Source organism: Piliocolobus tephrosceles, chromosome 16, assembly GCF_002776525.5.
Source record: "Piliocolobus tephrosceles isolate RC106 chromosome 16, ASM277652v3, whole genome shotgun sequence".
Classification (NCBI taxonomy): domain Eukaryota; kingdom Metazoa; phylum Chordata; class Mammalia; order Primates; family Cercopithecidae; genus Piliocolobus; species Piliocolobus tephrosceles.
This window is the reverse complement of record NC_045449.1, coordinates 9,533,848-9,557,902: the sequence shown is the minus strand read 5'-3', so window position 1 is coordinate 9,557,902 and position 24,055 is coordinate 9,533,848. Positions and strand designations below refer to the sequence as shown.

The 24,055-nt window shown below is 43.1% G+C and overlaps 2 protein-coding genes across 5 annotated transcripts in view; one reads left to right on the top strand and one right to left on the bottom strand.

Annotated features, from left to right (window-relative positions):
* CFAP52 (cilia and flagella associated protein 52) overlaps positions 1 to 17,170 on the bottom strand; it is a 60,259-nt gene extending 43,089 nt beyond the window's left edge. The window contains exons 1-3 of one of the 2 annotated variants that reach the window (XM_023190893.2): positions 17,047 to 17,170; positions 5,538 to 5,737; positions 4,686 to 4,822 (exon numbers count right to left, since the gene is read on the bottom strand). In XM_023190893.2, the coding sequence (XP_023046661.1) occupies positions 4,686 to 4,822; positions 5,538 to 5,737; positions 17,047 to 17,116 (407 nt within the window). In that variant the 5' untranslated portion in view covers positions 17,117 to 17,170. The remainder of the gene's footprint in view (positions 1 to 4,685; positions 4,823 to 5,537; positions 5,738 to 17,046) is intronic. The other variant, XM_023190894.2, reaches the window with a different exon arrangement.
* Positions 17,171 to 17,879: 709 nt separating this feature from the next.
* The window catches only part of STX8 (syntaxin 8), a 313,076-nt gene continuing 306,900 nt past the window's right edge, over positions 17,880 to 24,055 (top strand). For 2 of the 3 annotated variants that reach the window (XR_002726115.3, XM_023190863.2), the window contains exon 1: positions 17,992 to 18,046. Coding sequence is in view for 2 of the 3 variants with exons in the window: in XM_023190863.2 (XP_023046631.1) it covers positions 18,030 to 18,046 (17 nt within the window). In the remaining variant the exon portion in view is untranslated. Of the gene's footprint in view, positions 18,047 to 24,055 lie in introns of all 3 variants that reach the window. The other variant, XM_023190864.2, reaches the window with a different exon arrangement.

The window sequence follows — 24,055 nt, the reverse complement described above, 5'->3', positions numbered from 1 at the left end:
GGAAGCTGATCAAAGATGGGCTAATTATCATAAGCCTGTGACTGTCCATTCCCTGGCTGGATGCTGGGAAAACACCTTGGCCCACCAGAAGGGCAGGCACATGGGCATAGGTAAGCCAAAGGGTGCAGCCCTTTGCCAGAGAAAGTAACTTGGATGAGGAGAATGAGGATTCTGCTCCACCTGCTCTGAAGATACCGTGGATCCAAGAAGATTGATCACCACACGTATCACAGCCTCTACCTGAAGGTAGAGGGGAATGTGTTCAAAAAACAACTGGATTCTCATGGAACACATCCGTGAGCTGATGGCAGACAAAGCCTGCAAGAAGCTCCCGGTTGACCAGGCTAAGGCCCACAGATCTAAGACCAAGGAAATACACAAGTGCCGTGAAGACCATCTCTGGGCCAAGAAGGAGAAGATCAAGACTTGTCCAAGGAGGAAGAGGCTAAGAAATAGGAGCTCCCCATTTCTTGTCTGTAGATAGCAGTCTTGGCGATTACATAGATCAGTCATTAAAATAAAACAAGCCTTTTTCTGCTTGCAAAAAAAAAAAGTTGAGCTAAGAACGTTAACAGGGGATTTCTGGATACATTTCTTTCTTTCTTTTTTTTTTTTGAGATGGAGTCTCACTCTTGTACCCAGGCTGGAGTGCAATGGCACGACCCTGGCTCACTGCAACCTCCATCTCCCAGGTTCAAGCAATTCTCCTGCCTCAGCCTCCTGAGTAGCTGGGATTACAGGTGCCTGTCACCATGTCTGGCTAATTTTTGTATTTTTAGCAGAGATGGGGTCTCGCCATGTTGGCCAGGCTGGTCTCAAACCCCTGACCTCAGTTGATCCACCTGCCTTGGCCTCCCAAAGTGTTGGGATTACAGGCGCGAGCCGCCGCACCTGGCCAATACATTTCTTATCAGAAACAGTTAAGTGGTACTGGGCTAAGGAAGGGGTGACCACTGATGAATGACAAGAAAAGGAGGAAATCTCATGAAAATTTTGTTGATGTGCTATATAGTAAGAGAAGGACTATCATTATATAACTATACACAAATATAAATTTCCTTTGTAATAAACCTATGAAGCTCAAATAAGAAAATATACATAGAAGTGTACTGAAGTATTAAATCCCATACAAACCTCAGGTGTTATTATTTTTCTTCTGCAGATTGTGTTCCTTTGACATTTACATAGGAATATGTACTGCATTGATTGTTCTTCCTAATATATTTTGTTTGTTTGTTTATTTATTTGTTTTTAACTGGAGTCTCGCTCTGTCGCCCAGGCTGGAGTGCAGTGGTGCGATCTCCACTCACTGCAACCTCTGCCTCCCAGGTTCAAGCGATTCTCCTGCCTCAGCCTCCCAAGTAGCTGGGATTACAGGTACTGGCATTACGCCCGGCTAAATTTTGTGTTTTTAGTAGAGCCAGTGATTCACCAGGTTGACCAGGTTGGTCTCAAACTCCTGACCTCAGGTGATCTGCCTGCTTTGGCCTCCCAAAGTGCTGGGATTATAGGTGTGAGCCACTGCACCTGGCCAGTTCTTCCTAATATACTTTAAATATACTTCTTTTTTTTCAGTTTCCTTTCTGTTCTCTGCCTAACAACTTGACTGTGAGTTAACTCAAGGGCAAAGATCATGTCTTGGCAATGCAAGTTCAAGGCGCAGCCTCTGGAGTCATGCTGCTAGGGTTTGTCTTCCAGGTCTGTCACTCAGCAGCTGGCTCCTTACTTGTCACCTGGCACAGATAGCTTCCACCTCTTGAAACTGATGTGGGACTTAATTTAGACAATGCAATAAAAACCTTCAGGTCATGCCTGCCATGTATTTTATGTGCTTTAAAAATGTAGCTGTTGTCTTTCATGACAATGATGATGGGGATGGTGTCCTTCTTTTCAGCAATGGATCTCATATCTAATGCACGTTAGAATCATCTGGGACACTTTTTTACAGCTACACCAGAGCTGTACATATTTGTGGGATGCAGTGATATTTTGATACCTGTATACAATGTGTAATGATCAAATCAGAGTGGTTGGGATATCCATCACCTCAAACGTTTATCTTTGTGTGGAGAATATTACAATTCTTCCAGCTATTTTGAAATATTCACTGAATGATTATCATTTTCCTGCCATATGATTGAATACTAGCATGTATTCTTTCTATGTAAGTGTATTTTTGTACCCATTAACCAACTTCTCTTATCCCCCCACCTCCTTCCCTTCCCAGCCTCTGCTAACCACTCTCTCCCTCTGTGAGAGCTACTTTTTTTTAACTCCCAGATATGAGTGAGAACATGAGATATTTGTTTCTGTGCCTGGCTTATTCCATTGAATATAATCACCTCCAGTTACATTCATGTTGCTGCAATGACAAGAGCTCGTTCTTAAAAAAAAAAGAAAAAAAAGTCTTGGCCAGGAACGGTGGCTCACACCCGTAATCCCTGCACTTTGGGAGGCTGAGGCGGGTGGATCACCCGAGGTCAGGAGCTTGAGACCAGCCTGGCCAACATGGAGAAACCCTATCTCTACTGAAAAAAAAAAAAAAAAAAAAAATTTACAAAATTAGCCACGCGTGGTGACGCATGCCTGTAATCCCAGCTCCTAGCTACTCGGGAAGCTGAGGCAGGAGAATTGTTTGAACCTGGGAGGCAGAGATTGCAGTGAGCCGAGATTGCGCCATAGAACTCCAGCCTGGGCAACAGGAGTAAAACTCCATCTCAAAAAAAAAAAAAAAATTATTTTCTGTGGCTAAAAAAAATATTCTGTTGGGTATGGAATATGGAAGGAACATACCTCAACATGATAAAGACCTTATGTGACAAACCCACAGCTAATATCACACTGAATGGGGTGAAATTGAAAGCCTTTCCACTAAGACCTGAAACAAGATATGGATGCTGTCCGATCCCAGGGTCTGGGTCCAGCCCGTGCTGAAGTCCGAGGGGAGTGGGTGGATGAGCAGGAAGAACACTTGGGGACTGTAGGCAGGTGGAAGATGATTTTATTCAGCAGCAGCCCTCATCAACAGCTTTCTCACACTGTCCGCCCTGCCTGTGCTTCTTGAGCTGGCAGCTCCCACATACAGCTGCGCAGCCAGCTCTACCCTGGCTTCAGGGTCAGCAGCTTAACTCTTTGCCTCTCTGGGCACGAGTGAGCTGAGCTGTGTCCTGGCTCCCCTTTGTCCATCTGCAAAGATGGACAGCTCTGGCTCTCTCTCTCTTTCTCTGGGCGCCAGGGCACCTGCACAGTGTCCACAGGGCAATTATACCTTTAACAGACAATAGTGGTGTAGAGCCAAGTGATGGCCTTTCCCATGTTATGGCTACAAGGCTGTGTTAGCAGTGGAATTATATGCCTGCGCTCTAAACTTGCTGAGTCACGCAGGATGTAAACATCCTTCCTTGGCCTCTCCTTGACCAAAGCACAGCCATGTTCCTTACAGATGCTCACTCTGGCCACTTTTGTTCAACACAGTACTGGGAAGCTTGTATAAATCTTAGAGCTCAGGCCAATCAAATTGGACTCTCTGAAGGCACACCCAGGCACCAGTGATTCCCTGAAGCCGCCCGGGTGATCTCAACAAGCAGCCAAGTTCGAAAACCACTCTTTGAGGGTATTTTTCTCAAAGGCTTTTCAGACAATGCACACTGAAATATAGACGGGCCAAGAGAGAACATTAGAGGGGACAGGACCCTTGTCACTTCTGGAAATACACCTGGCAGAAAATATGCAAATATTGCACACTTGGCATCTGAGAAAGTATCTTGCATCTGTACAGAACTTAAATAAATTTATAAGAAGAAACAAAAACCCCATTAAAAAGCAGGTAAAGGACGTGAACACTTTGCAAAAGAAGACATACATGCAGCCAACAAGCATAGGAAAAAAGGCTCAATACCACTGGTCATTAGAGAAATGCAAATCAAAACCACAGTGAGATAATCATCTCATATCAGTCAGAACAACCATTATTAAAAAGTCAAAAAATAACAGATGCTGGTGAGGTTGCAAAGAAAGGGGAATGCTTATACACTGTTGGTGGGAGTGTAGATTAGTTGAACCATTGTGGAAAGCAGGGTGGTAATTGCTCAGAGAACTGCAAACAGAACTATCATTAAATCCAGCAATCCCATTACTGGCTACATACTCAAAGGAATGTACATAGTTCTACCACAAAGACATATCTGATTGTATGTGCATCACAGCACTATTCACAATAGCAAAGACATGATTTCAACCTAAATGCTCATCAATGGTAGACTGGATAAAGAAAATGTGGTACATATACATCATGTAATACTATGCAGCCATAAAAAAGAATGAGATCATGTCCATTACAGGAATGTAGATGGAGCTGGAGGCCATTATCCTTAGCAACCTAATGTAGAAATAGAAAACCAAATACCACATGCTCTTACTTATAAGTGGGAGCTAAATGATGAGAACACATGAACGCATAGAAGGGAACACAGACACTGGGGCCTGCTTGAGGGTGGAGGGTGGGAGGAGGGAGAGGATCACAAAAAATAACTACTGGGTACTAGGCTGAGCACCTGGTTGATGAAATAATCTGTATAACTGTGACTTAAGTTTACCTATATAAAAAACCTGCACATGTACCTCTGAACCTAAAATAAAAGTTAAAAAAAAATAAAGAAAATAAGTAAATATGTTTAGTTCATTACCTTCCGTCATCTGGGCCTCCTAGTGATACCAAGTACAAATCATTTGGAGAAAAGGCCAGAGCTTCAATTTTGCCCTTGTGAAGGGACAGCCGAGCAAGCAGCTCTCTTTTCTTATAATCCCACAAAATGATATCTGCCTGGGGGCAAGAACACACCGTCAGATCATAGGGAGGCATTAAAACCATCTGAGGAGATGACTACCCTTCTTGGTGAAAAACAATTAGTACTGTCACTTTTCTTTTTTTCTTTTTTATTTTTTTTGAGACAGAGTCACGCTCTTTTTTGCCCACGCTGGAGTGCAGTGGCATGATCTTTGCTCACTGCAACCTCCACCTCTTGGGTTCAAGCAATTCTCCCTATCTCAGCCTCCTGAGTAGCTGGGATTACAGGCACACACCACCACCACACCCGGCTAATTTTGTATTTGTAGTAGAGACGGGGTTTCACCAGGTTGGCCAGGCTGGTCTCAAACTCCTGACCTCAGGTGATCTGCCCGTCTCAGCCTCCCAAAGTGCTGGGATTACAGGTGTAAGCTGCTGCGCCCGACCTGTTCTATCACTTTTCTAGAAATCAGATCCAGTTCTACAAACGTGATAGCAACACAATGGAAACAGCTTTAAGCAGAAACTTTGTGAGCATTATCGGTCACAAGCTGCAACCTTGGGTGCGAAATCATCAGAGTCCTTCACTCCCGGTCTGACGGAATGAAGATGAGTTAAAAGAGAAGTCAAGAGGAAGAAGAAGGAAGAATAAAGCACATTGCCACATAGGACTAACAACTTGTGGCGGAGTAATTCTTCTAGAGAGGCACCACTAGATAAATTGACAATGAGTTGTTTTCACTGTATTCACCTTGAACCCCATGAATGTGACTTGTCCGGAGGCGATGTACTGTCCGGACCTGGAGATGGCCACGCAGGAGACATTGTTGCCGTGACCCTGTAGGAAGTTCTGCTCTTGAGTATTTATTGCCTGAATGAGGATTGTGCAACCAAGAGGAAGAATCAGATGCTCCTGGTCAGGATGGCATTTGAGACCAGTGGGCACATGTCCTAAAAGAGAGAGATGCACAGTAATAATAATCAGCTGCAGAAGTGGCTGGGAATTTTCTCCTTGAGTACAAAAGACAACACTTCTTTTTTTTTTTTTGAGACAGTCTTGCTCTTGTCGCCCAGCCTGGAGTGCAACGGTGCAGACTTGGCTCACTGCAAGCTCCACCTCCTGAGTTCAAGTGATTCTCCTGCTTCAGCCTCCCGAGTAGCTGGGATTACAGGCACCTGCCACCACATCCAGCTAATTTTTTTTTTTTTTTTTTTTTTTGTATTTTTAGTAGAGCCGGGGTTTCACCATATTGGTCAGGCTGGTCCTGAACTCCTGTTCTCATGATCCGCCCACTTCAGCCTCCCAAAGTGCTGGGATTACAGGCGTGAACCACCACGCCCAGCCAACACTTTTAAAATAAGCCTTAGTTCAGCTAAAATAAGTTGGGGAAATATGTAATTTTATTTCACTGACAACAAGGTATATCTAGTAATCACTTCTTAAACTTTGATGTTTATAAAAATTCCTGATGGATCCTGTTAAAATGCAGATTCCTATTTCAGGTCTGAGAAGGGGTTGAGATTCTGTATTTCTCATAAGCTCCTAAGTGATGCTGATGCTGCTCCAGCAAGGCCTACGGCCAATTCTCGTAATCCTAAAAAGCGTGAGTGCATGGAGCATGAGCAGCCTGCTTGGGTGAACGCACAGACATAGGGAGAACGCGAGTCAACTACCTCAGGCAAAGGTTGGGTAAAGATAAAAATTTGGCCTATTTTACTTCACCTGGCCTATAATATTCTCCAGGTTCATCCATGTCTTTACAAATGGCATGATTTCCTTCTTTTTAAAGGCTAAGTAATATTACATTGCGTGGCCAGGCGCGGTGGCTCACGCCTGTAACCCCAGCACTTTGGGAGGCGGAGGCGGGCGGATCACGAGGTCAGGAGATCAAGATTGTCCTGGCCAACATGGTGAAACCCTGTCTCTACTAAAAATACGAAAAAATTAGCCAGGCAAGGTGGCGGGCGCCTGTAGTCCCAGCTACTCGGGAGGCTGAGGCAGGAGAATGGCGTGAACCCGGGAGGCGGAGCTTGCAGTGAGCCAAGATGGCACCACTGCACTCCAGCCTGGGCGAGAGTGAGACTCTGTCTCAAAATAAAATAAATAAACAAATAAATAAATAAAAAACCAGAGCGAGTCTCTCTCTCTCTCTCTCTGTGGATGTGTGTGTATATATATAAAACACTGTGTGTGCCTGTGTGTGTGTGACATTTTCTTTATTCATTCATCTGTTGATGGACATTTAGGTTGTTTCCACATCTTGACTATTGCAAATAGTGCTGATCATAGCACTGAACAGATCATAGAGGTGCAAATATTTCTTCCATATACTGATTTCATTTCCTTGTACCCATAAGTGGGATTGCTAGATCATCTGGTAGTTTTCTTTTTAATTGAGGAAACTCTATACTCTTTTCCATAATGGCTGCACCAATTTACATTCCCACCAACAGCGGACAGGGGATCCCCTTTCTCCACATTCTCGCCAGCTTGTTGTCTTTGGTCTGTGTGATAATAGCCATTCTAACAGGTGTGAGGTGATATCTCATTTGGGCTTTGATTTGCATTTCCCCGATACCTAGTGATGTCGAGTACCTTTTTATATACCCGTTGCCCATTTGTATGTCTTCTTTTGAGGATTATCTATTCAGGTCCTTAATTCTTTTTTTTTTTTTAAATGAACCCGGAGGACATTATGCTAAGTGAAGCCAGACACAGAAAGGCAAATACTGCATGGTGATCTCACTGAGATGTGGAACCTGAAAAAGCCAAATGTATAAAAGCAGAGAGTAGAATGGTGTTTGCTAGGGGTGGGGGAATGAAGAGATGTTGGTTAAAGGGTGCAAAGGTCCGCTACGCAGGATAAAGAAGTTCTAGAGACCTAATGTACAGCATGGTCACAGTTAATAATACTGCATTGTGGCCAGGCGCGGTGGCTCACTCCTGGAATCCCAGCACTTTGGGAGGCCAAGGCGGGCAGATCACCTGAGGTCAGGAGTTCAAGACCAGCCTGGCCACCATGGTGAAACCCCGTCTCTGCTAAAACTACAAAAAGGCAGCTGGGCGTGGTGGCGGGCGCCCGTAATCCCAGCTACTTGGGAGGCTGAGGCAGGAGAATCACTGGAACCTGTGAGGCGGAGGTTCAGTGAGCTGAGATTGCACTATTGCACTCCAGCCTGGGTGACAAGAGCAAAACTTCATCTCAGAAAATAAAAAAAATAAAAAATAAATAATAATAATACTGCATTGTATATTTGAAATTTGCTAAAAGAGTTGATCTTAATTGTTTTCATCACACACAAAAAGTAACTATGTGAGGTGAATATGTGAATTAGTTTGATTGTAGACATCATTTCAGCATGTGTATGTATATCAACACATTACGTTATACACTTTGAATTGAGACAACTTTAATATATCAAGTATGCCTCGATATAACCAGGAAAAGAATTTTTTTTTAATTTCCGTTTCAGTTCTGAGTGCCCAGCAGGTGCTCTGGAGAGCCTGGGACCTTTCATGGTGACGCCTCTTTCCACAGGCAGCTCCTCTACTCCAAATATCTGCCAAGGTAACACTATTGCTTCCATGTTAGAGAAAAGTTTGTTTGCTTGAATGCAATTACTGTTTTGCTTGAGTTGGTAGATTATTCACTAAAAACAGTTTCAGGAGAACAGGACCTTCAGCAAAAGTAAAAGACAACACACTGACCAACAACTCTGGGAACGGGCTGACCAGCCTGGTAAGAACAGGCAGATGACATCTGCAGAAGGCCCCAGAATATTGACTAACTGCCTATCTGAGACTGCGCGAGTTTCATAAAAATGCTTTGATCATTATTTCCTCTAATTTCCCTGATCCAGAGACTCAACTCGGTGAGGTGGTCTTTGAACGCTAGTTTATTGCCTCCCCTGGGTTGCTGGCTTCCTCAATAAAGCTAACCTTCCTTTCAGCAAAGCTCATCTCTTGAGTTTTTAGCTTTCAAGTGACAAGTGGCCCAAACCTGATTTTGGTTACACCAAGAACCATCTCAACAATGATAAACCCTTGTAATATATTTTAATATGAAACAGACCGAGGTCCTCCATTACTACTCACCTATGGTTAGAATTTTTTTGATTGTTCTTCCTGTTTATTTTACAATATAAACTTTCATGTCACCTTGGCTATTTAAAATTCATGATTGTGTTTTTAGTAAGATAGTATTAAATGTACAGACTAACCTAAGGAAAAGTAATTTTTATAATAATATAAAATACCTCTATTTTAAAAACAGGGTATGTTTCTTGATAAGTCCCCTTTTATGTCTTCTAGTAGCATTTTCCATTTTTTTCTCGTAAAGATCTCACTCATTTCTTATTACATTTATTCTTGGGTTTTGAAAAATCTTTTTTGTTGCTATCTCCTTCTCCATCAAAAGAGTCATAAATATTTATTAATATAATCTTCTTGTTTTAAAATGAATGCTTCTTTTATATTTAACTCCCTCTGGAATTTATTTTGGTGCTTTATGTGATTCCTGTAACTAAATGGATTATTTTTGCTCAAATGGCCAAATGTAATTATTGAATAAATGATTCTTTTCATTTTAATTGAGCATTCCTTTTTTATGCAGTATGTTCCTATAATACTAAGGTTTATGTCTTTGCGGTGATCTACTCCTACTAAAAATATTTTTACTTTTTCTAATTGCAGGTTCTTTATAAACAATCATATGGCTATCCATATGGAAAAATTAAACTTAGATTCACAATTCACACCTTACACAAATAATATCATCCAGGTAGATCAAAGGCCTAAATGTGAAAAACAAGATGACGTATACAAAAAGTGTAAGAAATGGCTTTCTAACTACGACACAAAAAGAACAAATCATAAAAGAAAAGGCTGATATATTTACCCAGTTATGTTAAAAATGAAAAACATCTAGGCCGGGCTGGGTGGCTCATGCCTGTAATCCCAGCACTTTGCGAGGCCGAGGCAGGCAGAACACTTGAGACCAGGAGTTTGAGACCAGCCTGGCCAATATGGTGAAACCCTGTCTCTACTAAAAATATAAAAATTAGCCGGGTGTGATGGTGGACACCTATAATCCCAGCTACTTGAAAGGCTGAGGCAGGAGAATCGCTTAAACCTCGGAGGTGGATGTTGCAGTGAACTGAGGATTGTGCCACTGCACTATAGCCTGGGTGACAGAGTGAGACCCTTTCAAAAATAAATAAATAAATAATTTAATGACAAAAGACATTGTTATTGGAAGGATGAAGAGAAAAATGCAAACAAGAAGATATTTTCAATGTATACAATAGATCATCTCCATAATATACGAAGAACTCCTACAAGGCAATAAGGAAAACATAGGCTTCTCAATAGAAAAATGGGCAAACGATATGGATAGCCAGTTTATGCTGAAGGAAATTCAAAACCAAATAGATATACAAAAAGAGATGCAACATCATAAGTAACCAGGAAAATGTAAATTATGTCCGAAATGAGATACCATGTCATATCCACCAAAATGGCTAAAATTAAGATGACTGACAGTACCAGGCATCAGTGTTGATGTGGAACAAAGGGAACGCTCATAAAATGCTTGGTGGGAGAGTAAATTGGTCTAATTGCTTTGGAAAACAATTTGTCTTTGTTGATGATGCTTGAATGCGTACATGCCCCAGGAGCCAGCTACTCTACTCTTAGGTGTGTAACCTGCCCAGAGATAACCTTATAACATGCAGGTGTGTATTTCTTCAGATTTATTTTTGGTTCTTGGTTGCAAACTAGAAGAGTCAACTCTGGCTAAATGTAGCAGAAAAAGAATTATATGGAAGGAATACATATCGCTCACACAACTGGCAGGAAGTTTGGATCACACTTGAAAAACAGGCAGAACTAATAGCAAGGCGAGACCAAGTGACATGAACTAAAGACCTCTCATGGCCACACTGCTCAATGCTCAATGCAGTATTTGACTCCCAAGATGCTCTGCTCCTTTGTATCACTCCTATAAGAGTGGAACTGCTGAGTGGAATGTCTGATTGGCTGAGCCAATTATGTTACATCTCTCAACTGACTGCCAAGGAATTAGGAGAGAAACTATGTGGCCCTTTTAGGCTCTCACTAAAGCAATAGAACCAGCTCCTACCTATCTTGGGATACTTCTCAAATAGAATAGTATTCAGATATGGAGTAACTAAAACTACGCATGTCCACTACAATTCATATTCTTTGCTCTCTTCTCCAGACTTACTCACACACACTCCATTTTCTCTCTCTCTCCCTCCTTCTCTCCCTCCCTGTCTCCCTCTGTCCCTCCCTCTCTCTCCTCTCTCTCTATGCCCTCTCTCTCTCTCAAACATGCGTACCCTTCAAACTGTAATAGGATCATATCATACACACTGTATGGCAAATTGCATTTTATACTTAACATGTCTCTGACATCTTTCCTCATTGGTTTATATACATCTATCCCATTTTTCTTAAGGATTATACAGTATTGAATTGCACAAAAGGAATACAATGTTTAAATTATTGGAGTGAAATTCACACAACATAAAATCAACTATTTTAACGCGAACAGTTCAGTGGCATTTAGTGCATTCACAATGCTGTGCAACCACCACTTCTGTCTAGTTCAAAAACATTTCAGGAGCATAATTTTTTAAAACTTCTTACCAATGGACATTTGGGTTGTTTCTTCCAATGTTTCAGCCATTATAGACAATATTACAGTGAACTTCATTGTACATAACTTTGAAAACTTGAATAAGTGATTCAAGTTCTTAAAAGCTCAAAGATTATCCTCATTAAAAATTGTAATAGATACTATAAAACTGGCCTTCAAAAAGGTTGTAAAATTAATACTGGCAATAGTAATTGAGAATCATTTCTTATTCTCACCTTACTACATTACCCGTTTTTTTTTGTTGTTGTTGTTGTTTTTTTTACCTTTGCCAGTTTGAGAAGCTTTAATAGTTTTTTAATAGTTTTTTTTTTTTTTTTTTTTTTTTGACAAGGTCTCACTCTGTTGCCCAGGCTGGAGTGCAGTGGTACAATGATGGCTCACTGCAGCCTCTACCTCCTGGGCTCAGGTGATCCTCCCACCTCAGCCTCTCAAATAGCTGGGACTACCGCCATGGCTGGCTAATTTTTTGTGTTTTTTATAGAGATGGGGTTTCACCATGTTGCCTAGGCTGGTCTCGAACTCACAGCCTCAAAGAATCTTCCCGCCTCAACTTCCCAAAGTGCTGAGATTACAGGTGTGAGCCACCGCGCATGATCTTTAACAGCATTTTTTAGCTTTTTGAGCTAATAGCCATTTATATTTCTTTGCCCATTACCTATTTGCAGGGTCTGTCTGGCCTTTTTTTTTTTTTTTTTTTTTTTAAATAAGGTCCAGGGAGTAAATATTTTAGGCTTTGTGGGCAATATGGTCTCTTGCAACTACTCATCTCTGCTAGTGTGGTATAAAAGCAGCCATAGACGATACATAAACAAACAGGCATAGCTACATTGCAGTAAAACTTTATTTACAAAAACAGGCAGTGGGCCAGATTTGGCCCATGGGCTATAGTTAGTAGACTCCTGATCTATTTTGTTGTTGTTGCTGTTTTTAGTTTATAAGAACTCTTTGTATACCATAATAGGAAAATCATGGGCTACCTACTCCAGTCAATGGATGAATGTGACCAAATCCTTAATAACTATAATTTTATTAAATGTTTTTAACACATTTTTATTTGGTTTGCTTAAGTAATTCCTGTCAAAATACAATACCTACAAGTGTCGAGTACAGTTACATATTGATACCATAAAGTTAAAATTCAAGTTTAAGGCCAGTTGCGGTGACTCATGCCTGTAATCCCAGCACTTTGGGAGGCCCAGGTGTGTGGATCACCTGAGATCAGGAGTTCAAGATCAGCCTGGCCAACGTGGTGAAACACTGTCTCTATTAAAAATACGAAAGTTAGCCAGGCATGGTGGCAGATGCTTGTAATCCCAGCTACTTGGGAGGCTGAGGCAGGAGAATCTCTTGAACCCAGGAGGCGGAGGTTGCAGTGAGCCAAGATTGCACAACTGCACTCCAGCCTGGGCGACAGGGTGAGACTCCATCTCAAAAAAAATTCAAGTTGAATAATGTAACACTACAGTGAGTTTCAGTGTTGCAATGAAAAAAGGGGCCTTGCTTTTGTTTCTAATTTGTTTCCATCTGAAGTCTAAACTCAATCACTTGGCATTTAAGGACTCTGAAATCTAATTCCACCTTCTCTTTCCTGCATTATCCTGCCAGTCCCTGATACTGAAGCCACACCAAGCTATTTGCCATTCTGCAACCAGGCCCTGCACTCTCCACTTTTCATCCTTTGCCCCCCCACCCCCCATAGTTATAACCTGAAATATTCTGTCTTCAATCTTTACCCGCTGACTCCTAGTCAAGATCTTTTCTCCCAAACCTTATGAAAGTTCTGCCTTTTCTCTCTCTCTCTCTCTTTTTTTTTGAGAGCTAGGATAGCTTTTTAACATAAACATTTTTTAGTGAAGACAAAATACAGAAAACTCAATAACTTTTGTAAACTAAAAATAAAATTCTAAACTCTCCAATCCCCATGCTGCCCCACCCCAGCCACTGACTGAACAGATCCCCTTTTGGACAAAGGGACCCCCAAAACACCTTAAAGCTGAGTGCCCAGCCTTGACGGAATGGGAGGTCAGACATGCCTCATTATACCCCCTCTCTTTTGTGGTTTAGACACAACTGATCAGCATTAATGTTAAAATAGAGATCATAATATTGACAGAAACAGACTCTGTGTGGCAATAAGATACCAAAGTATAAACAGGACCTAAGGCCATGCACCCCTCCACCCTATGGCTGGGTGCGGTGGCTCACGCCTGTAATCCCAGCACTTTGGGAGGCCAAGGCGGGTGGATCACCTAAGGTCAGGAATTGGAGACTAGCCTGGCCAACATGGTGAAACCCCGTCTCTACTGAAAACACAAAAATTAGCCAGGCGTGAGGCTGAGGCAGGAGAAAATTTGAATCCAGGAGGTGGAGGTTGTAGTCAGCTGAGATCGTGCCAGAGCGAGACTCTGCCATCTCAAAAAAATAAATAAAATAAATTATGCACTGCCACAAGGTTTTTCTTTTCCTTTGGCTGCTAAACAAGCACTTATCTCGAGATAAACAATATGAAAACAACTGCAACCCGTCGAGTTCATAGGCACTTACTAACTGAAGCCCTGTTCAACCCGCCATAAGAACAGTTTTGATCGGACAGCAGACTGATTTCCATAATGTTCTCCTGGTAAGAAGACCACTCACCACGGACTGCCTCTGGCCAGTTTACTGAGGCTTCCCACTTCATGTGCCTTCGTGTCCTGAAAAGGCCTTTTGACATATAGGACCTAATTGTAATATATTTAAATATTACGTCTCCATCCCAAGGTGAACATGGGTCATATATTACATCAATGTTTGTTCAATATACATGTGTCAGGACCACCTTCATAAGTATTCATAGCTCCTCCTATAACCTGATGAATATGTATGTATGTATGTTTGTTTGTTTGTTTATTTATTGAGACAGAGTCTTGCTCTGTCCCCCAGGCTGGAGTGCAGTGGCATGATCTCAGCTCACTGCAACCTCCGCCTCCCAAGTTCAAGGGATTCTCCTGCCTCAGCCTCCCAAGAAGCTGGGGTTACAGGTACCTACCACCACGCCTGGCTAATTTTTGTATTTTTAGTACAGATGGGGTTTCACCATGTTGGACCAGGATGGTCTCGAACTCCTGACCTCAGGTGATCTACCCGCTTTGGCCTCCCAAAGTGCTGGAATTACAGGTGTGAGCCACTACAGCCGGCGTGAATATGTATGTTTAGACAATCAGTTCAACATAAAGCTCCTACCCCAACGCTTCCTCCTTTGAAGTGCCTGTCTCTGGCCTTGGCCTGAGGCACGCTTCCCAGCCTGTAGGATGGCCACCTTACAGGACACAACCCTTTAAAAGAAATCAGTCTCCTCTCCTTTTCTAAATTTGTAGATCTTGCGATTTTTTTTGTTTTAAGTAAACACATCTGTTTATAGCCCAGCTCAAGAAGTAGAACATGAGCACACCCAGAGGTCTCCCGTGCTCCTTCTCCCAGTCTCTATCTCCTGAAAGGTTGTCACTGTTCTGACTTTTATTCCTGTAGATTCAATTCCCTCCTTTTAAAACTTTATATGAATGGAACAATACAATCTGTACTCTTTTGTATCTGGCTTTTTTGGTTAACATCATGTTTGTGAGATCCATCCATGTTGTTGTATATAGCAGTAGTTCATTCTTTTCAATTCTTGCAGAGGAATTAAATTGTATGAATACAATATACTACAATTGATTTGTCCTTTCCACTTTTGACGAAGATTTTGGTTGTTTCTAATATTTAGTTATGAGAAATAATGCAGCCAGGCACGGTGGCTCACACCTGTAATCCCAGCACTTTGGGAGGCCGAGGCAGGTGGATCACGAGGTCAGGAGATTGAGACCATCCTGGCTAACACGGTGAAACCCCATCTCTATTAAAAATACAAAAACTAGCCAGGGGTAGTGGCTGGCGCCTGTAGTCCCAGCTACTTGGGAGGCGGAGGCAGGAGAATGGCCTGAACTCGGGAGGCGGAGCTTGCAGTGAGCCGCGATCTCGCCACTGCACTCCAGCCTGGGCGACAGAGTAAAGCGACACCCCGTATAAAAAAAAAAAAAAAAAAAAGAAAGAAAGAAAAGAAAAAGAAAGACTATACATTATCATAAAGCCAACAAGGTAAAAAAAAATTGATCATATGGGGTCATTCTAAAAGGTAAAGAAAATTAGTAATTGCCATGGAAGACATTGGCATATAACTTACCATATGTTTGTGCTTGGAACTCTACAACCACAGCACGAATTCAGTTGCAGAGTTTTTTTGGGGGACGGAGTCTCCCTCTGTCGCCCAGGCTGGAGTGCAGCTGTGTGATCTCGGCTCACTGCAGCCTCCGCCTCCCAGGTTCAAGCGATTCTCCTGCCTCAGCCTCCTGATTAGCTGGGATTACAGGTGCGTGCCACCACGCCCAGCTAATTTTTGTATTTTTAGTAGAGATGGGGTTTCACCATGTTGACCAGACTGGTCTCGAACTCCTGACCTCAGGTGATCCACTGCCTCGGCCTCCCAAAATGCTGGGATTACAGGCTTGAGCCACTGCCCCCGGCCTCAGTTGCAGAGTTCTATGTGTGTGCTTCTACATTGGCTCAACAAGTGACGCTTTGCAACCCCCTGTAGGCTGCTCAGTTCTTTCTCAACGATGTAACCAGCTCTCAAGATATCTAATATCCGAAATGTATAAAGCACTCACTTTCTATCGGAGACTGTTAAAGTAAAACCAAGAGTCAAGAGCTAAGTCCTAGAGTACGCTTAAAACTTTAGACAGTGATTGTTCTGCATCCACATTCTTAAAGCTTTCAGGCATCACAACACACATTTTCGAAAAGTTTTGCTTCTCCTAAAATCATTCATTGTTTTCTCATCCCTCAAAAAATCAAAACCCCTCAAAACGAACAATAAAACCCCACAGCTTTTTCCTCTCAGAATCTTCAAAACAACAGGCAGTCACAAATAAGATTTCAGCGGAGTGTCCCAGACCCTTTTTCTCTCCGCTTCAGCTCCCCCTGGCGTCCGCTTCCCTTCTGTTCTGATCTGAAATCCTCACCACTTAGAAACCTTCTTTAGGATTAGAGGACCAAGATCATCCCTTAGGGGGGTTGCCCAAACACACGTTCCCTCCTAGCCTCTTCTCACCGGTACGCCAGGTGGGATTTTAGCAGATTTCCTAGCTAGTCCCGGGGGCGACACAGACAGCATCTTTCTGTGTGGTTACGAAGGAGCCTAGCGCTTTGCGGGCGGCGTGGGGCTCAGAGTCAGGAAGGGCTGACCTAGTGGGAGAAGGGTTATTACAATCACCCGTACTCATCCGGCCCGCCTGGGGAGGAGGCATTTGGTCCCTTTTAGGAGCTGGCTCTTGTCAGAGCTGGTAAAAACCATCCCACTTCCTGAGGCTCGGATCGAGGAAGTGACTCTCCAAGGCCTTGGGGAGGGTCAGGCTATGCGGGTCCTCCTGTGTGTGTCCCTGACCAGGGCTCCTGCCGTTGTCCCACACTGCCTTTCAGGTGTCCCCGGTGTCTCACTGTTCCTGTTTGCACTACAGGTCCTCCGAGTTCCTAAACCAGCCAGCCCAAAGATGCTGGAGGCCTCACCATTGAAGCCGATCACGGCGTCAAGTTCCAGCTCCGCCACTTGGGCCTCCGGCGAAATTTTGTTATCCATCCCTGGGAGGTTCTGCTTACTTTGCTCTCCGCCCTAGCGGGTGCAGCGTCTTCTGGTCGTTATGGTAACGGACGAGCGCATGCGCGCTAGCTCCACGCCCACGCAGAAACCCAGCCTGCCGAATTCGAGTTCATTAGCATTCTTGGAAATGAAGGGATATAGGGACTCGGAGGGAGATAGGGTGGGATTCTTCTTTCTTGTGTCTGCTGTTTCTCTGGAAATTTAGGAGATGGCACTAACTGCACAGAACTAATTCCTCCATCCCCTCGTGTAGAGTCTGTGACTTCTTAGTAACTCTAAAATCAAGCACCAAATGAATGGCATTTTTAAAAATATGTAATCAAGCATAGAGGACTGATGGGAAGGCTGCTACAAAAAATATATATATATATACACATATATATATAAAATTGATACTTCTTTAGGCCCCTGTTTAAAGCAGCGTGAAAAAATATTTTAAATATATTTTTTAAAAGCGTTATTGACGTATAATTTACATATCATAAAGTTAACTTAAAGTAGCTTGTAGTAAGTTTACGAAGCGTGCAAGTCTCACCGCAATCTAGTTTTTTGTTTGTTGTTTTGTTTTTTTGAAGCAGGATAAATTTTTAAGTAACCGCTACAGAGGTCTTGCAGCGCTCCCACCTTCCTGGGAAAATGCTTAGTTTCTATTTAACAATTTTAACTGAGCTCAGCTGTTCGCATCTCTTAGTGGGAGTAGATTGCGCCAGCCAACTGTTCCCAGGGGAGCACTTTCCTTTCTCTGATCATGGTTCTTAGGCTCTAGTTATTCACTTTGCAAACTCCAGGCTCTGGTCGCGCACGGGACGAACTGCGGGGAGTGAGCCGTGCGGGCCGCCGTAGTCAGCTGCTAAGAGCAGGAAGAGTCCGAGCGGCGGGCGGAGTCTGCAGGATGGCACCGGACCCCTGGTGAGCCCAGGGTGAGGGTGGCGGTGCGCGGAGGGACCTTCGGGGAAGCTGGACTTCCGGGGAGCAGGCGATCGCTTCGCATTGCCCCTGGAGGCCTTTCGGGATGAGGGGAGGGGCAGCGAGACCCTTCCTCTACTGAGGGGACTCAGCCACATCCCGCCACCCTTGGTCCTTCCAAGGGTAGCTGGGGAAGGAGACCGGGTGGTCAGCTGGAGAGCTGAGGCTTTGAGCCAAATCTCTGAATATTCCTCTAGCTTTTCTGGGCTGCATCTCGCTGCGGGGATTTCCCGCCCATCCTGGTTGTGGAGCTGGCCGGTGCAGGCTTCCCTGGACTCCTATAAAAGTGAAGTCGAAATAACCTTTTTGTAGCATGTCAGTCCATCTCGGTAAACCCCGTTATTTCACAGGTGGAGAAACCGAGGTTCAGAATCCATGGTCACCAGCCAGTTAGTAACCAGCTGTGTCTAAGATCTAGATACTGGGGGCCCTTCCAGATACAGGAACCTGGGAGGGAAATTGTGCGCTTGTTTATAAGGCATTTTGCACTTTCTTGAGTTAATATCATGAAGTCTTTTCCTTTAGCAGTAGCTTCTGCAGTAAAACAATAGCTGATAAGGGTCATTTATTAAGCAGTTAATCCCAAGGGCTGCTTGATGAAAGATGCAACTTTTGATCTCAAGGAACATATTGTTTGATCCCAGGAACATATTGTTATTGAACATAGACTTGACCTTTCTGCTTAATAATTAAAAACATTACAGCTCTATAACGTTCTTGTTGGAATATATGTCTTCTGTTGTTATTTCTAATATAGTTTATAATTCTTTAAGTTACCCTCAGCCTGGATATCAGAAGAATGGGTTCCAAGAACAAAGTTGAGTTACCTGGAATCTAGGTTATTTGGGTCAATTATTTAATTTAGCATTGACTTTTTTAGACCTAATTTTAGGCTGGACGCGGTGGTGGCTCACGCCTGTAATCCCAGTACTTTGGGAAACCGACGCAGGCGGATCACCTGAGGTCGGGAGTTCGAGACCAGCCTGACCAACATGGAGAAACCCCCTCTCTACTAAAGATTACAAAATCGGCTGGGCATGGTGGCGGGTGCCTGTAATCCCAGCTGCTCGGGAGACTGAGGCAGGAGAATCGCTTGAACCCGAGAAATGTAGGTTGTGGTGAGCTGACATAGCGCCATTGCACTCCAGCCTGGGCAACAAGAGCGAAACCCCGACTCAAAAAAAAAAAAAAAAAAAGGCCGGGCGCGGTGGCTCAAGCCTGTAATCCCAGCACTTTGGGAGGCCGAGACGGGCGGATCACAAGGTCAGGAGATCGAGACCATCCTGGCTAACACAGTGAAACCCCGTCTCTACTAAAAAATACAAAAAAAAAAAAAAACTAGCCGGGCGAGGTGGCGGGCGCCTGTAGTCCCAGCTGCTCGGGAGGCTGAGGCAGGAGAATGGCGTAAACCCGGGAGGCGGAGCTTGCAGTGAGCTGAGATCCGGCCACTGCGCTCCAGCCTGGGCGACATAGCGAGACTCCGTCTCAAAAAAAAAAAAAAACCAAAAAACCCAAATCCCTAATTTTAACAGTTATATACACCCCTTGATAGAGAATATCCAATTTAGAGAATATTGAAAATTTGCAGAGGAAAATAAATAGCATCTTTAACTCTATAATTTGGAAATAGCCATTATTTAATTTTTAACAATGAATTTGTTACTTTAATCTGTATTATATATATATAGTAAAACAGCATTTCTGTATGTCATTGGACATTCTTTGAAAACATAATTTTCTTTCTCTCTCTTTTTTTTTTTTTTGAGATGGAGTCTTGCTCTGTCACCCAGGCTGGAGTGCAATGGCGTGATCTTGGCTCACTGCAACCTCCACCTCCCTGGTTCAAGCAACTCTCTTGCCTCAGCTTCCAGAGTAGCTGGAACTACAGACGCATGCTGCCACACCCAGCTAATTTTTTGTATTTTAGTAGAGACAGGGTTTCACCCTGTTGCTCAGGCTGATCTCAAACTCCTGAGCTCAGGCAATCTGCCTGCCTCGGCCTCCCAAAGTGCTGTGATTACAGGTGTGAGCCACCACACCCGACCTCATAATTTTCTTATGTTGTGTAATAATGCATCACATGAATGACTATAATTTATTTTTCTCCTCATATTAGTTTTTTGTTTTATTGATGTTTTGTTTTGTTTTATGATTGCAAAGCCAGTTCCTTTGTTCCATCTCTTATTTCCTTGGCCTCCCTGTCTAGAAGTAGGAATTAGAACTGTTGAAAGTGAAAGCATTTATTTATTTTTTTTTGTTATTCTCAATTAGTTTGACTAAGTGGCTTTCTCATTAGATTGTTGAAAGTGAGGGCTGAAGGGTACGAACATTTTTAAGGCCCTTGATACTGTGAATCCCAAAGTATCTGAGACAGGACTCAATCAATTTAGAAAGTTTATTTTGCCAAGGTTAAGAATGCACCCGTGTGGATCACGAGGTCAGGAGTTCGAGACCAGCCTGGCCAACATGGTGAAACCCTGTCTCTACTAAAAATACAAAAAAAATTAGCTGAGCGTGGAGGCGTGCGCCTGTAATCCTAGCTACTTGGGAGGCTGAGGCAGGAGAATCGCTTGAACCTGGGAGGCAGAGGTTGCAGTGAGCCAAGTTCGCGCCACTGCACTCCAGTCTGGGCGACAGGGTGATACTCCATCTCAAAAAAAAAAAAAACAAGAATGCACCCATGACACAGCCTCAGGAGGTTCTGAAGACCTGTGCCCAAGGTCGTTGGGGAACAGCTTGCTTTTATACAATTTAGGAAGAATTATACATGAGTTAATACATGTGAGATTTATGATGGCTCAATCCAGAAGGGCGGGACACCTCGAAGGGGGTGGGGGAGGCTTCCAGGTCATAAGTAGTTTGAAAAATTTTCTGACTGGCAATTGGTTGACTTATTATCAATAGAAAGGAATGTCTGGGTTATGATAAGGGGTAGTGGAGACCAAGATTTTATCATGCAAATGAAGCCTCTGGGTAGCAGGCTTTAGAGAGAATAGATTGTAAATGTTTCTTATCAGACTTAAGACCTGTTTCAGGTTAACTTTGGAATGCCCTTGCCTGGGGGGTGGGATCCATGCAGATGGTTGCCCGTGGGGGAGGCCTCAGAATTTTATTTTTGGTTTACAATACATATTCCTAAATTGCCCGCCACCTTCTTTAAAAACCTATAAAAGGCCAGGTGCGGTGGCTCACGCCTGTAATCCCAGCACTTTGGGAGGCCGAGGCAGGCAGATCACAAGGTCAGGAGTTTGAGACCAGCCTGACCAACATGGTGAAACCCCATCTCTACTAAAAATGCGAAAATTAGCTGGGCATGGTGGTGCACGCCTGTAATACCAGCTACTCAGGAGGCTGAGGCAGGAGAATCACTTGAACCTGGGAGGCAGATGTGCAGTGAGCTGAGATCGCACCACTGCACTCCAGCCTAGGTGACACAGCGAGATTCCATGTCAAAACAAAACAAAACAAACAAACAAAAAACCTATAAAAACAGATTCAACTATAGTTTTACCTCCTTTGTGTTGCTAAAATCATAGGTCATTGGCACCTCCCTCAGTGTTTAGAAATGGAATAGAGCAGTTACTATTTTAATGGCCTATCAAAACAAGCGGTAAGCTCTCTGTTTAACAGACTTAGCACATGCTACTGTCTCTGAACTGGTTCTTTGCTAACATTAATTAGCTTTACCGCCAGGGTAACTTATTTGTTGATGATATACTGTTTCCAGAAAAATTACAGTTAAACCTTAATAGTTTTATATTCCTGATTGGACTTTTTATGTTGGTAGCATAGTCTTCTTTTTGTTGATTTGCTTTTTAAAAACTTTATTTTGGAAGGTAAAAGATACACAAACTAGAATAGTACAATGGGCCCCTTCCATACTCACCACCCAATTTCTGTAATTATTATTCTGTAATTATTCTGCCATTCTTGTTTCATCTCTGCCCTCCACACCTTTTTTTTTTTTTTTTTTTTTTTTTGAGACAGAGTCTTGTTCCGTCGTCCAGGCTGGAGTGCAGTGGCAAGATCTTGGCTCACTGCAGCCTCTGCCTCCTGAGTTCAAGTGATTCTCCTATCTCAGCCTCCCGAGTAGCTGGGATTACAAGCACCCACCACCACACCCGGCTAATTTTTGTGTTTTTAGTAGAGACGGGGTTTCACCATGTTGGCCAGGCTGGTCTTGAACTCCTGACCTCAGGTGATCCGCCCATCTTGGCCTCCCAAAGTGCTGGGATTACAGGCATGAGCCACCACACCCATGCCTGGCCCAGATTACGTTGTTTTTTTTTTTCTTTTTTCTTTTTTTTAGTCGGAGCCTCTCTTGTCTCCCAGGCTGTAGTGCAGTGGCGCGATCTCGGCTCACTGCAACCTCTGTCTCCCGGGTTCAAGCGATTCTCCTGCCTCAGCCCCTCCGCCAGATTACTTTTTCTAAACTAGTACTTCAGGCACCTGTGTGCTTGATAGTGTAATAAGGTTGTCTATTACCCCAGGCCAAGGGTTCCTGGACTTTGCCACAGATTGGAATCTCTTGGAACACTTTTAAAACTCCCCACACCCAGGACAAACCCCATACCAGTTCAGTCAGAATGCTGAGGTTGGGACCAGGCATTGTTATTTTTTTAAAGATTCCCCAGTGATTCCAACTTGTTTCAGAACTACTGCTCTTTAGGGCTAAAATAACAACACAAGGACTGGAGTCAGGACACCTGGGAGTTTGTGGCAGCTGTTATATTTCTCATAACCTCTTTAGGGCCTCTCTCTGTGTATAAAAGTGTCCTCTATGGCTCTGAAATTCTCCTTGAAGTCTAACCTTGTTAGGCTGGTGTTCAAGGGTCTGCAGAAACTAGCTTCTACTCATGTCTACCATTTTTTACTTACCAGGCTTCCAGGGCCAGCACGCAGCCAAACATGCCGGACACGTTCCTCTCTGTTCATCTTTGCTTGCTCTGTCTTTCACTAAGTCTAGAATGTGCTCCTGCCTCCTGTCTGAATAGGAGACCTGCTTTAACCTTGTGGTCATCCAGATGTAACCTCATGGACGTTTTCCATCTGAGCGCCTTGGCCAACAGTAACCTCTCCCACCTCTGAACTCCAGACATACTTACCACTTAGATCCCACATTTGGCAGGAGGCAAAACTTACCATATGTGGTTGATTTTTATATGTGTGGTCTGGACCCCAGAGCCAGGCCTAGGCTCCTCTTTTCATGATAATATGGAGGAAAAAAAGGTGAAATGTGGCAAAGTTGGGAGCAGGACCCAATTTTCCTTATTAGCCTCCTATTTTCTTAATTCTGTGTTTTCTTGTATACTGCTATTTTTCCACACACACACATCCATGAATACATATATGAATGATGTACATGTGATATATATGAATATATAGTATATATGGATATAAAAGATACGTATGCGTTATGTATGAATATATGTATCAGTGATATATATGATATATGTGAATGTGTATGATATATATATATAATATATACATGAATGGTGCTGCTTTAGAGTATAGTGGTTAGTGGTTCAGGATCCTCCCTCATGATCCTTGCAAAATTTACAATATAAAGCTCTTAGCATAGGACCTGGCTCAGGTCAGGTACTCAGCTGTTACTATTGCTGTAATTACTCTAGTAAGATTCCTAAGGGAATTGATGGGCACATTTTCCTTCATTTAAAAAAACCACTTATCAAGTTCCCTCAGTGTTCAAATGATATGTGGGAATTGGAAGGTTTCAAAAAATATATTGTTTACTCAAGCAAAAATTAGGACATTAGGGCCAACGGGAGTTTCCAATATTTTGTAATGGACTAGTCCTGGAAAAGAATGCTGGTCACGTTAGTCCACAGAGTCTCTGCTTTTTAGGAGCAGACTGCCTGGTAGGAGAAATGAAATGTGTATCCCTGCTTAAGTATTTTCGTTTTTTTGTTTGTTTGTTTGAGACGGAGTCTC